The sequence below is a fragment of the Dendrobates tinctorius genome, unplaced genomic scaffold (genome assembly GCF_039654945.1).
Source record: "Dendrobates tinctorius isolate UK_male_01 unplaced genomic scaffold, ASM3965494v1 ptg000003l, whole genome shotgun sequence".
Lineage (NCBI taxonomy): Eukaryota > Metazoa > Chordata > Amphibia > Anura > Dendrobatidae > Dendrobates > Dendrobates tinctorius.
The window spans coordinates 49,291,446-49,304,771 of record NW_027361671.1 but is presented as its reverse complement, the minus strand read 5'-3'; the positions used below and the strand labels follow the sequence as shown (position 1 = coordinate 49,304,771).

The window sequence follows — 13,326 nt, the reverse complement described above, 5'->3', positions numbered from 1 at the left end:
CCAAAGTGGCTACCAAGTGGCCAAAGTGGCTACTGAGGTGCCGAATGTGCCAAAGTGGCTATCAAGTGGCCAAAGTGTCTACCGAGGGGCTGAATGTGCCAAAGTTGCTACCAAGTGGCCAAAGTGGCTACTGAGGTGTCGAATGTGCCAAAGTGGCTGCCAAGTGGCCAAAGTGGCTACCGAGGTGCCGGATGTGCCAAAGTGACTACCAAGTGGCCAAAGTGGCTACTGAGGTGCCAAAGTGGCTACCAAGTGGCCAAAGTGGCTACCGAGGTGCCAAATATGCCAAAGTGGCTACCAAGTGACCAAAGCGGCTACTGAGGTGTCGAATGTGCCAGAGTGGCTACCAAGTGGCCAAAGTGGCTACCGAGGTGCCGAATGTGCCAAAGTGGCTACCAAGTGGCTACCGAGGTGCCAAATGTGCCAAAGTGACTACCAAGTGACCAAAGTGGCTACTGAGGTGCCAAATGTGCTAAAGTGGCCAAAGTGGCTACCGAGGTGCCGAATATGCCAAAGTGGCTACCAAATGACCAAAGTGGCTACTGAGGTGTCGAATGTGCCAGAGTGGCTACCAAGTGGTCAAAGTGGCTACCGAGGTGCCGAATATGCTAAAGTGGCTACCGAGGTTCCGAATATGCCAAAGTGGCTACCAAGTGGCCAAAGTGGCTACTGAGGTGTCGAATGTGCCAAAGTGGCTACCAAGTGGCCAAAGTGGCTACCGAGGTACCAAATGTGCTAAAGTGGCTACTAAGTGGCTATCATATTGCCAAAGGGGGCTACAGATGTGCCAAAGTGGCTACCAAGTGGCCAAAGTGGCTACCGAGGTACCAAATGTGCTAAAGTGGCTACTAAGTGGCTACCAAGTGGCCAAAGGGGTTACCGAGGTGCTGAATGTGCCAAAGTGGCTACCAAGTGGCCAAAGTGGCTACCGAGGTGCCAAGTGTGCTAAAGTGGCTACCAAGTGGCCAAAGTGGCTACCGAGGTGCCGAATGTGCCAAAGTGGCTACTGAGGTGCCGAATGTGCCAAAGTGGCTACCAAGTGGCCAAAGTGGCTACCGGGGTACCAAATGTGCTAAAGTGGCTACTAAGTGGCTACCAAGTGGCCAAAGGGGCTACCAAGGTGCCGAATGTGCCAAAGTGGCTACCAAGTGGCCAAAGTGGCTACCAAGGTGCCGAATGTGCCAAAGTGGCTATCAAGTGGCCAAAGTGTCTACCGAGGGGCTGAATGTGCCAAAGTTGCTACCAAGTGGCTACTGAGGTGCCGAATGTGCCAAAGTGGCTATCAAGTGGCCAAAGTGTCTACCGAGGGGCTGAATGTGCCAAAGTTGCTACCAAGTGGCCAAAGTGGCTACTGAGGTGCCGAATGTGCCAAAGTGGCTATCAAGTGGCCAATGTGTCTACCGAGGGGCTGAATGTGCCAAAGTTGCTACCAAGTGGCCAAAGTGTCTACCGAGGTGCCGAATATGCCAAAGTGGCTACCGAGGTGCCGAATATGCCAAAGTGGCTACCAAGTGGCCAAAGTGGCTACTGAGATGTCGAATGTGCCAAAGTGGCTACCAAGTGGCCAAAGTGGCTACTGAGGTGCCGAATGTGCCAAAGTGGCTATCAAGTGGCCAAAGTGTCTACCGAGGGGCTGAATGTGCCAAAGTTGCCTCCAAGTGGCCAAAGTGGCTACTGAGGTGTCGAATGTGCCAAAGTGGCTGCCAAGTGGCCAAAGTGGCTACCGAGGTGCCGGATGTGCCAAAGTGACTACCAAGTGGCCAAAGTGGCTACTGAGGTGCCAAAGTGGCTACCAAGTGGCCAAAGTGGCTACCGAGGTGCCGAATATGCCAAAGTGGCTACCAAGTGACCAAAGCGGCTACTGAGGTGTCGAATGTGCCAGAGTGGCTACCAAGTGGCCAAAGTGGCTACCGAGGTGCCGAATGTGCCAAAGTGGCTACCAAGTGGCTACCGAGGTGCCAAATGTGCTAAAGTGGCCAAAGTGGCTACCGAGGTGCCGAATATGCCAAAGTGGCTACCAAATGACCAAAGTGGCTACTGAGGTGTCGAATGTGCCAGAGTGGCTACCAAGTGGTCAAAGTGGCTACCGAGGTGCCGAATATGCCAAAGTGGCTACCGAGGTTCCGAATATGCCAAAGTGACTACCAAGTGACCAAAGTGGCTACTGAGGTGCCAAATGTGCTAAAGTGGCCAAAGTGGCTACCGAGGTGCCGAATATGCCAAAGTGGCTACCAAATGACCAAAGTGGCTACTGAGGTGTCGAATGTGCCAGAGTGGCTACCAAGTGGTCAAAGTGGCTACCGAGGTGCCGAATATGCCAAAGTGGCTACCGAGGTTCCGAATATGCCAAAGTGGCTACCAAGTGGCCAAAGTGGCTACTGAGGTGTCGAATGTGCCAAAGTGGCTACCAAGTGGCCAAAGTGGCTACCGAGGTACCAAATGTGCTAAAGTGGCTACTAAGTGGCTATCATATTGCCAAAGGGGCTACAGAGGTGCCGAATGTGCCAAAGTGGCTACCAAGTGACCAAAGTGGCTACCGAGGTACCAAATGTGCTAAAGTGGCTACTAAGTGGCTACCAAGTGGCCAAAGGGGTTACCGAGGTGCTGAATGTGCCAAAGTGGCTACCAAGTGGCCAAAGTGGCTACCGAGGTGCCAAGTGTGCTAAAGTGGCTACCAAGTGGCCAAAGTGGCTACCGAGGTGCCGAATGTGCCAAAGTGGCTACTGAGGTGCCGAATGTGCCAAAGTGGCTACCAAGTGGCCAAAGTGGCTATACACAACATTCATATTCTAACTTTACTTTCTTACAGTCGACACCTGATACACTGCTGTAAAGCTGGCAGCGCTGTTCAAGCACCATGTATTTCCTTCAGGAAATGTCCATCTAGTTCTATGATTGAAAACCATGCCTTTTTATGCCGAAATCGGGGGTAATGTTATTGGAAACGTAATTTTAGTAGTAAGCTTCTTCCTAGATGTAACAGTCATTATGTGACTTGTATAAAACACCCTTCATCATTTCTAGTATAGGAAATATAGGACAGCAATGGCTTCAACCTGGCGAGATATAGCTAATATAGTGATACATTTTTATGCATTTATCGTAGACAAAAATGATGTCAAGAAGAAATTTCATAAAAATTCCACCACCTATTGCTGGGTTAGTTTGGCATTTAGCTGTTATGTAGTCATGTAACAAAAAATTTATAATCAGCTGAAAAAGTTTTTTTATTGTATTTTTATCTTTTTCTTTGTCTTACAAAATCTTTATCTTTCTTCGAGGAAACAATTTATGTATTTGGTGTTTTGTTTCACAAGTGTACGGCTGTAGCTGGGTAGAGTTTCGCCGGCGCTGCCCCAGCCTCACACATGCAGTCATTGTTCTCCCTGCTGTGATTGTTCTACTAATGACTTCTCCGTTCTGTACAAGCCCGTGTACATGTATTCATTTCTCTAGAACAAGCGCAGACAGGGAAAATAAATTCTCCATTGACGTAAAACGAAACATTAGTTTGCATCAGTAATTGATGCTGTGAAACGTTGTAAATTATGGGATATGTCGTTCTTGGAATATGTATGTGTTCTTCATTTGTTCAACACTTTAACTATACACACTGGATATAGATTTCTATACTGTATCCTCCTATATCCCACAAGAGCTTGTAATCACTGAATTATTTAGAATACTGATCCCACCACCAATTTTTATTTCCTATCCTCAGGACAAGTGGTAAGTGTATGATGATGGGGATTCCACCACTCGGAACCCCACAGAGTAATAGCACAGAGATCCCATGTTAGTCTTGTAAATGGAGTGTAATATCCATGTGAGACCACTCTTTTTAACCATTCCTGGTTTTAGAAATGATGGTAACACATGCACAATAGGGGTCCCATAGACCCCCCAGAGATGAATAGAGTGGTGGTTACACTGCTTTATTGACATGGAACTTTGGGATTATATAGTATATATAATTGGGATAAAATGTATATATCCACCAGACACCACTAATCTCTAGGCGTGGTGGCAGAACATGCACAGTTTGCATTGAGGTCCTGGCTGACTCTCTATAGTCCTATTAATTTCTGTAAAATGGCTCCCAGGCATGCACAATAGTCCAGGAGCCGTTCTATAGAGCAGTCACCTTCCTCATCAGCTCATGATCCAGTCATTACTCACCTCCACAATCAGCTCCTGAGAGCCCCAGGAAGGTGAGAGGTTGAAAAGCATTGTGTTCCTCAGTTGTTGAGAAGAACACTGATGAGAAGACAATTATTTTATGAAGACTTTTTTTAGAAAGTTGATTAACTTTCCAGTTAAATCAGTTTTCAGGAACACAATGCTTCCCGACCTCTCACCTTCCTGGAGTTCTCATGAGCTGATTGCGGAGGTGAGCAGCGGCCAGATAATGAACTGATGAGAAAGGTGACCGCACTTTAGAACTGCTCCTGGGCTACTGTACATGCCCAGGAGCCATTTTATAGTAATGAATGGGACTATAGAGAGTCAGCCAGGATCAGGAGCTAAAGCGCATGTTCAAGATCCTGACTGACCTCAACACAAACTGTGCATGTTCTGCCACCACTCCTAGACATCAGTGGTGGCTGGTCTCCTTGGCAATGAGCAGTACACTGCAAAGCTTAGGAAAAGACATAGCAGGAGAACAATGGCAGATAGAAACTGCAAGTATAGTGCAAATGTGCATATTTTATCACTGTTTGACCAGTAAACAGTAATGGTTCTATGTGGTGTTCTCATGATTTGCTGGAGACATCCGTTCTATCTTTCTTCTCCACCTGATCTTAGACTATATGAATAATAATTGTGGAGTACGACCAGTGCTACAGCTGCTTTGTATTTGGCCACAAGTCTTTTACTGCAAGATAAAAAAAAGATCCCTAATGTTGATATTAACGCTCATTGTTGCTGTTACGGTCGTTTTTATATAACGTTCTACTTACAAGAATAAGCAACTATGCTTACAATTTGAGGCAACGGGTGCGCCAAACTGTATCGACGAAATGCTTGCCAAATTACACTCTTATGAAAGTCAATGGGTGTATTAGATGTATACATTGAAGGCATTTTTGTGTGCATATGTTTCCGGCATAGATCCTAAACATGATATGAACCTAGCCATACCTGGAATTTTGATGTACAATTAGGTCCAATAAAGTAGTGAAGAATATATTTTGTAAATCTTGTAAAGGTGATTCACATTTTTCTTCATTTATGTATTTTCTGCAGTTCTAAGAAGGTCAAACGGGACAACAGCCTAGATACCCAAAGAAGTAAAGGAAGTGCCCCTTGGGAAGAAAACGGCTCTGCAAGGTACTGTGCTTTAAAAAGTGTTGTTTTTTTTTTTGTGTTATTTTGTAGGCTGACTGTGTAATGCATATGTACTGATTCCTAACCTTTCCTTTATCTCGCCTATAATGATAAATTGCATTCATTACGGACACTATTATATATAGAATTAAATTCATGCAGTGATGGCCTTTATAGGGCTCATGCACATGGCTATTATTACACATCTGTATTTGTAAAGATCAATGTGGTGCCAGCCTCCTATGGGCCCATACTATATCTCCATGTACCTCTGGTTTTATAATGAGACATACAGAGGTTACATTCCAATTCGATAAGAAAAAAGCATTGCATGCCCCAAGGAAGGAAAATATATGCACCTCATAGACCCCATACATCAGAACTAGGGCTGCATCTGTACAGTGCTTGACAGGTGTATGATTACAAACACTAATCCCTGTTCAAAAAAATGATCACAGGTTATTTTTATTGATCTGATTTACCTGGATGCAACAGAATTTTATCTGTTCCTAATACTTGGATACAGTCATATGTTAAAGTTTGGGCACCCCTATAAATGTTAACCTTTTTTCTTTATGACAATTTTGGTTTTTGCAACAGCTATTTCAGTTTCATATATCTAATAACTGATGGACTCAGTTATATTTCTGGATTCAAATGAGGTTTATTGCACTAATAGAAAATGTGCAATCTGCATTTTATCAAAATTTGACCGGTGCAAAAGTATGAGCACCTCAACATAAAAGTGACATTAATATTTCGTAGATCCTCCTTTTGCAAAAATAACAGCCTCTAGTCACTTCCTGTAGCTATCAATGAGTTCCTGGATCCTGGATGAAGGTATTTGTGACCATTCCTGTTTACAAAACAATTCCAGTTCAGTTAAGTTTGATGGTCGCCGAGCATGGACAGCCCGCTTCAAATCATCCCACAGATGTTCAATGATATTCAGGACTGGGATGGCCATTCCAGAACATTGTAATTGTTCCTCTGCATGAATGCCTGAGTAGATTTGGAGCGGTGTTTTGGATCATTGTCTTGCTGAAATATCCATCCCCTGAGTAACTTCAACTTCGTCATTGATTCTTGCACATTATTGTCAAGAATCTGCTGATACTGAGTTGAATCCATGCGACCCTCAACTTTAACAAGATTCCCGGTTCTGGCATTGGCCACACAGCCCCAAAACACGATGGAACCTCCACCAAATTTTACTGTGGGTAGCAAGTATTTTTCTTGGAATGCTGTGTTTTTTAGCCTCCATGCATAACGCCTTTTTGTATGACCAAACAACTCAATCTTTGTTTCATCAGTCCACAGGACCTTCTTCCAAAATGTAACTGGCTTGTCCAAATGTGCTTTTGCATACCTCAGGCGACTCTGTTTGTGGCGTACTTGCAGAAACTGCTTCTTTCGCATCACTCTCCCATACAGCTTCTCCTTGTGCAAAGTGCGCTGTATTGTTGACTGATGCACAGTGACACCATCTGCAGCAAGATGATGCTGCAGGTCTTTGGAGGTGGTCTGTGGATTGTCCTTGACTGTTCTCACCATTCTTCTTCTCTGCCTTTCTGATATTTTTCTTGGCCTGCCACTTCTGGGCTTAACAAGAACTGTACCTGTGTTCTTCCATTTCCTTACTATGTTCCTCACAGTGGAAACTGACAGGTTAAATCTCTGAGACAACTTTTTGTATCCTTCCCCTGAAAAGCGATGTTGAATAATCTTTGTTTTCAGATCATTTGAGAGTTGTTTTGAGGAGCCCATGATGCCACTCTTCATAGGAGAATCAAATAGGAGAACTACTTGCAAGTGGCCGCCTTAAATACCTTTTCTCATGATTTGATACACCTGGCTATGAAGTTCAAAGCTCAATGAGGTTACAAAACCAATTTAGTGCTTCAGGAAGTCAGTAAAAAGTAGTTAGGAGTGTACAAATCAAGAAAATGATAAGGGTGCCCATACTTTTGCACTGGTCAAATTTTGTTTAAATGCAGATTGCACATTTTCTGTTAGTACAATAAACCTCATTTGAATCCAGAAATATAACTGAGTCCATCAGTTATTAGATATATGAAACTGAATTAGCTGTTGCAAAAAACAAAATTGAAGAAAGAAAAAAGGTTAACATTAATAGGGGTGCCAAAACTTTAACATATGACTGTATATAGTTCCCTTACTGTACATGTAATATATGGTAGGCTACCAGAGTACTAAGACTTCAGGATCACCAAATACATACAAAATCATTTTGAAGTGAAGCCTGACTGAGAATTGTTCCTTTGCATAGTGAAACACTTCTCAATCCCAGGCCTTAATTTTCATGGGTCAAGTGTGTCATTCTGTGAGTGCTATTAGAAAGATCCACTTACTCCGCTGTACTGCAATAATCTGCATAAAGGACACATGTACCAGAGAATTAAATGCTTCACTCTTTTCAGTGGTCTTTATCATTCTCCCAATGACCGCACAAAGTCACCAAAGTTCCCCAGTCCTCGGCGGCGCAATCAGTCCGGGAGTGAAAATGAGTCGGGACAGCCTATGAGGAGGTCAGTAGCATCCCATTGTTTTCTTCCTTCTGTATCTATAGTACGTAGGCTGATGGTTAACACATGCTAAGGACTGCTGCCGGACTACATAGAAGCATCTTGATCATTATTCTGGGGGCTGAACGGCCAATGTCTGCTCTAAGAATGGTATAAAACACAGCGATGGATAATAAAGAGCTGTATTTAGAGCGCTACCTGAGATGATCGCCACATAAATCTTCCAGCAGACTGCATCCAACCAATAAGATGCTACCTGGATTATTCCCAACAATACACAGTATAGAAGGCAAGGGGTTCCATATGAAAAGACGTCCTTACGGTGGACAATGGTCCTTTTACATTTGAGTGTGTTTATTTGTGCAGTGGGGAAAATAAGTATATGAAGGTGGGAAAACTTGAAAAATATGCCATATATCAAAGAATGGAGAGGTCTGTTATTTCTATAGTAGGTACTCTTCACCTGTGAGAGACAGAATCTTAAAAAAAAATCCACAAAATCACATTGTATGATTTTTAAATAATTAAATTGCATGTGAAATGGAACATATTGCATAGTTTCCATTTTAAATACAATAGTAACAACCTCAATGTGATAAATGTAGAATATAGCAAGTAGTAGAGGATAAAATGTAACTTTTAATAATTTATCCATTTAATACCCAAAATAGTGTAATTTAAAAATAGCAGCTGTCAATACCATCTCTGGTTATATTGGGACACTGTATTAATAAACTATGTGCATTACCACCATAATTGAGTCAGTATAATAACCTCATATATGTGACAAATGGCTTAACCTCAGGCCTTACTCCTAGGTAGCGTTGAGCGAATTTGATCGGTTCTGTGCTTATTCGGCAAGCTATTTAACTTACCGAATAAGCTGCAGAGGGAACCCGGGTACTTGGAGCGCGCCGGCTGATCAGCTGTTCAGCTGCGCAGCTACATGTGTCACGGCTGTGTCACAATCATGACACATGGATGGAGAGCCTGTTTGTTGGACTCTCCATGCATGTGTAGTGACCGTCAAACAACTGCGACACATGCAGCTGCGGCGACGATCAGCTGATGAGCCGGCGCGCTCCAGATATCCGGGTTCCCTCTGCAGCTTATTCGGTAAGCGCTATAGCTTGCCGAATAAGCCTAGACCCGATCAAATTAGCTCATCTCTAATCCTAGGGCATAACAGACATCTGTCACAGAATCTGTGTAAACATCATCATATATATGACATTCACTAACAGTTGGTATTTTCTTACACCTCCCTCAAATTGGCAAAGGAAAGATTGATCACCAACTCACAGTGATAAGGAGAGAGTTAAATTAACCCTTCACGGTTGAGCCAGTGATTTCCAAATTATTCCAGTGTTGCTAGCAACTCAAATGACCACACGGAGACGGGGTCTCTGTACGGGAGGATCGAGGCAGATCACTAAGCCCCTTTATTTTAGTCACATCTTTTATAATCTTTTGCTTAATTATGCAAGGTTCTCAAGTACCAATAGCATCATTTTACTTTTAAGCCAATAATATTGCAAGAAAACCGGAAACTACATATATGTCCGTACCTAGATAGCGTAGAAAGTAGTATAATGGCATATTCTTCAGAGTTTAACATTTCCACCTCCCTTATCTTATACAGATGGGAACAGTCTGGTTTCATGACAGGCCATGCCAATTATAAAAATTTATCTTACAACAACAAAAACGGAGAAACGAAACCTTACATTGAATGGATAAAACGAAACTTCAACTCTGATTTTAGTATTAACCCTTAACATTCCCCCCTAGATAAATTTTTTTAACACATATGCAGCATCAGAGGTGCTATCCCAAGCTAACAGCTTGAGGGGTACTGGTCTTCACATGACTGATGCCGTGTTACCAGTCATGGCTGACGCGGCGCACCCATCCCCCCTATATACTGCAGTTCACGAATAACAATTTTTGATGACGGTGGTGGAGATCTTTTGTAGGTAGCCATGTGCTTGGCTTCAACATCTTCATCAAGTAGCCTTTTGAGATCGGTACAGAGAAAAGCAGAGGCAACGACACCTTTGGTATCATCATTAGCTGTCTTAGTGCAGAATTTCCTAATACATACAGAAATACACCAAAGAACAAGTTTTAGTATCACATATACAACAAGGATACAGGCAGCAATGTGTAATAAACTTTGTAAGATCCCAGCTATTCAGCCCCCAATTCCCTTAAATCAATTGGCTGAATTGAAAAAGGAGAAGGTGTTTGAACAACCAACTGTCCTTATTACGATCATTATCTTTAACGTATTAATCTCTGAGTCATTGAATATCTTCTAACTTTAACTTTTAACTTCTACCAATAATAATAATATGAAAAATACGGAAAACCAAAACATTATGTCCCCTTCATTTGCTATTGGCTTGTTGGGTGATGGGGAGGACTTCATAGGGACCGTCATACAAGGGTTCTAGTCCGTGCTTCCTGACATACTTCTTCACGACTACCAAATCACCAGGCATCAGGTTATGACAAGTGTCTGTTTCTGCTGAATCTGGAAAGGAAAAGAAAACTAGAACATAGGTGTTAGCAAGATTTTTACTAAGCAGAATAACATATTGAACAACACGGTCAGTCTCTTCTGATAACTGCTGAGGCTGGAAATTTGCAACTGGGGGCCTAGTACCAAACAATATCTCATATGGGGACAGGCCATATTTTGTACGAATGTGGTATAGTACAATGGGTAGGAGCTCCGGCCATGGAGCCGTAGTCTCCTGCATCATTTTGGTCAATTGTCCCCTCAGTGTGCCATTCAACCTCTCAACTTTCCCACTGGATTGTGGGTGGTACGGAGTATGGAGGGCTACAGTGGATGCAAGCATTGTCAGAACTTCTTGGTACACATGAGAAGAAAAGGCCGGGCCTTGATCACTTTCAACAACTTCTGGAACCCCATATCTGCATATAACTTCCATCACCAGTTTCTTCGATGTGGTCTTTACAGTCATGTTGGTAACAGGGAATGCTTCCGGCCAACTGGAGAACCGGGGCCCAGTAGAATTTTTGCACCAGTGCGAGGGTCTGATTTTTTCCTCGATGTGTAGGCCCATGTGGCAATAGCAGGGTACATCCGCTTAGGGAGACACACGAGTTGGTCCTTTTTCCAGAGACCATTATCCATTTGTGCCCCATCAGTCTTCCATTGCTTCATCTCTTCCTTTGGAGACATTCTCTGCATTGTCATTAAGCGGTCTCGCGGGGTCCGACAGAAAACTTCAGTCTGTTGTAGATCATCAGGTTCTTGTAGGGTCAATGCTTCTTGTAACTGTTTACGCTGAGAGCGTGTGGTCACCATAGCTGGTATGGTTGGTTCAACGGATAAGAGAGCGGCGGCTTTTGCTTGCATATCCGCAAATGTGTTGCCAACAGTCTGTGGACTGTTCCTAGGACCGTGCGCCTTAACTTTGATAATAGCCACCTGAGTAGGTAATTTGATCGAGTCCATGAGGGCTTTAACAGCTTCAGCATTTTTCACTGGGGTTCCGGCAGTAGTAATAAACCCTCGATTGGCCCATAGAGCCCCAAAATCGTGAGCAATACCAAATGCATACCGTGAGTCTGTGTATATATTAGCCCGTTTGTTCTTGGCCAAAGTACATGCAGTAGACAGAGCCTGGAGTTCTGCTTCTTGTGCTGACTGTGAGGGCGGGAGCGCAGCTGCGTGCACTACAGTGTCCTCTGTGGTAACAGCATATCCCGTGTGGAATCTACCAAACTCGTCAGCATATCTTGAACCGTCCGTGTATAACACCAGATCAGGATTTGGGAGTGGGTTCTCACTGACATTTGGTGGAGTAGCTGTTTCTTCAGTCAAAAGTTGGGAACAATCATATTGGAGGTAATCCTCATCACTGCCATCTTTCCTTATAGTTCATTATACCGTCTTTCAAGACGTTGTAAAGGGGCTGCATTATGCGGGATGCATCTGGTATCCACTGACAACAATAAGTGCATAGTCCAAGAAAACGCTGGAGTTCAGTTTCATCTTTTGGGAAAGGAAGGGAGCTGACAGCTATTATTCTTTCTTCTGCGAGGTGTCTGACACCCTGAAGGAGACAGTGACCCAAGAATATCACTTGACCAAGGCAGAACTGAAGTCTCGAGGCCGAAACCCGACAGTTCAGTGCTGCCAGATACTTAAGGAGGCTAACAGTGGCAGCAATGGCAAAAGACACCTGCTCATATTTTTTTGCAAACTGGTTAGGACTGTTTTGGGCCCCTTGTGACATAGCAGGGACGACAGTTAATATGGACAGTTAAGTGAATACAAATAGAAACTGGCAGTCTGGGTATAACGGAATGCTAAAGAAGGCATTGGTAAGATCAATAACTGTAAACCAAGCAGCATCCTGGGGTATTTGGGACAAAAAAAGTATGAGGATTAGGCACCAGGTTTGAGAAACACTTTTACTGGTTCTACAGGCATTTTCCCTATATCATTTGGCCCTTTTGACAGGAGTTTAGATAGTGTCTCTGAGAGGTATGGGGTGAGTCATTGATCCTCAGGCAATATTGGGGGTGGATCTGGGCCTATCAGGGCCATCATAACTGTAGGAAGGGCATGCAAAATACAGATTTTCTCACTGTCTTCATCTACATAGGGATTATATAACAAAAAAAAAAAAAAACCATCTGACCATCATCTTGGAATTGTATTCAGGAGCAGAACTGCGATAATAAATCTCTCCCTGGTAAATTTACAGGGCATGTGGGAGAGATTACAAACTGGGCAGTAACTTCGGGGAAGGGTCCCACAGAAATAGGGTTTATAAAAGTATATTAATTGGGTCTACCATCTACTCCGATCAAAACAGCAGGGGAATGACAATCTCTGATAGTGCTCGAGTCTGGCGCATCGCCAGAATTAGCAGGGAGGGGCTGAGGAGCAGGATTCCCAGTAGCTGAAGTCTGGGGGGGGGGGGCAGAGTTTGCTGTGTGCTCCAGTGATAAGAGATTGGCTGTGCACTCGCAGCTGCGGTGGGGGCGAAGGGGGATATGGTGTGGGCTAAGATGGGAGGGGGTACTGAAGCAGCTGCAGCTGTTAGCTTGCTTTTTTTTTCTTTTTTTTTTTTTTCAAATCATCACTTTTAACTATTTCCCTGACACATTAACCTCGATCTCAGTGTCGTCTCCGTTAATCACATTCTCAATTCTCTCCTGTACCACAACACTTTCTGTCTTTTTCACAGTGTTAGACAATTTTCCTTTTTCCACATAGCAATAAAAACAATCAGAATTCACTTCCTCTGTTCTTCCTAACACCTTCGTCACACAATTCATGTGCAACAAGTTCCACCCAAACATCAAACTCACCCTCAACTCTTCAAAATCCCAAATCCATTTTCTAGAACCTACAGTCAAGCTCTAAGGTACATTCAGATCTGTTCAATGAGGATAGAAAACTACT

The 13,326-nt window shown here is 43.6% G+C and overlaps 1 protein-coding gene across 4 annotated transcripts in view; it reads left to right on the top strand.

The window, feature by feature from the left end:
- Nucleotides 1–13,326, top strand: part of EPB41L4A (erythrocyte membrane protein band 4.1 like 4A) — a 591,957-nt gene that overhangs the window by 525,652 nt on the left and 52,979 nt on the right. For all 4 annotated transcript variants that reach the window (XM_073550667.1, XM_073550634.1, XM_073550632.1 and 1 more), the window contains 2 exons: nucleotides 5,248–5,331; nucleotides 7,770–7,877. In XM_073550667.1, coding sequence (XP_073406768.1) covers nucleotides 5,248–5,331; nucleotides 7,770–7,877 — 192 coding nt within the window. The remainder of the gene's footprint in view (nucleotides 1–5,247; nucleotides 5,332–7,769; nucleotides 7,878–13,326) is intronic.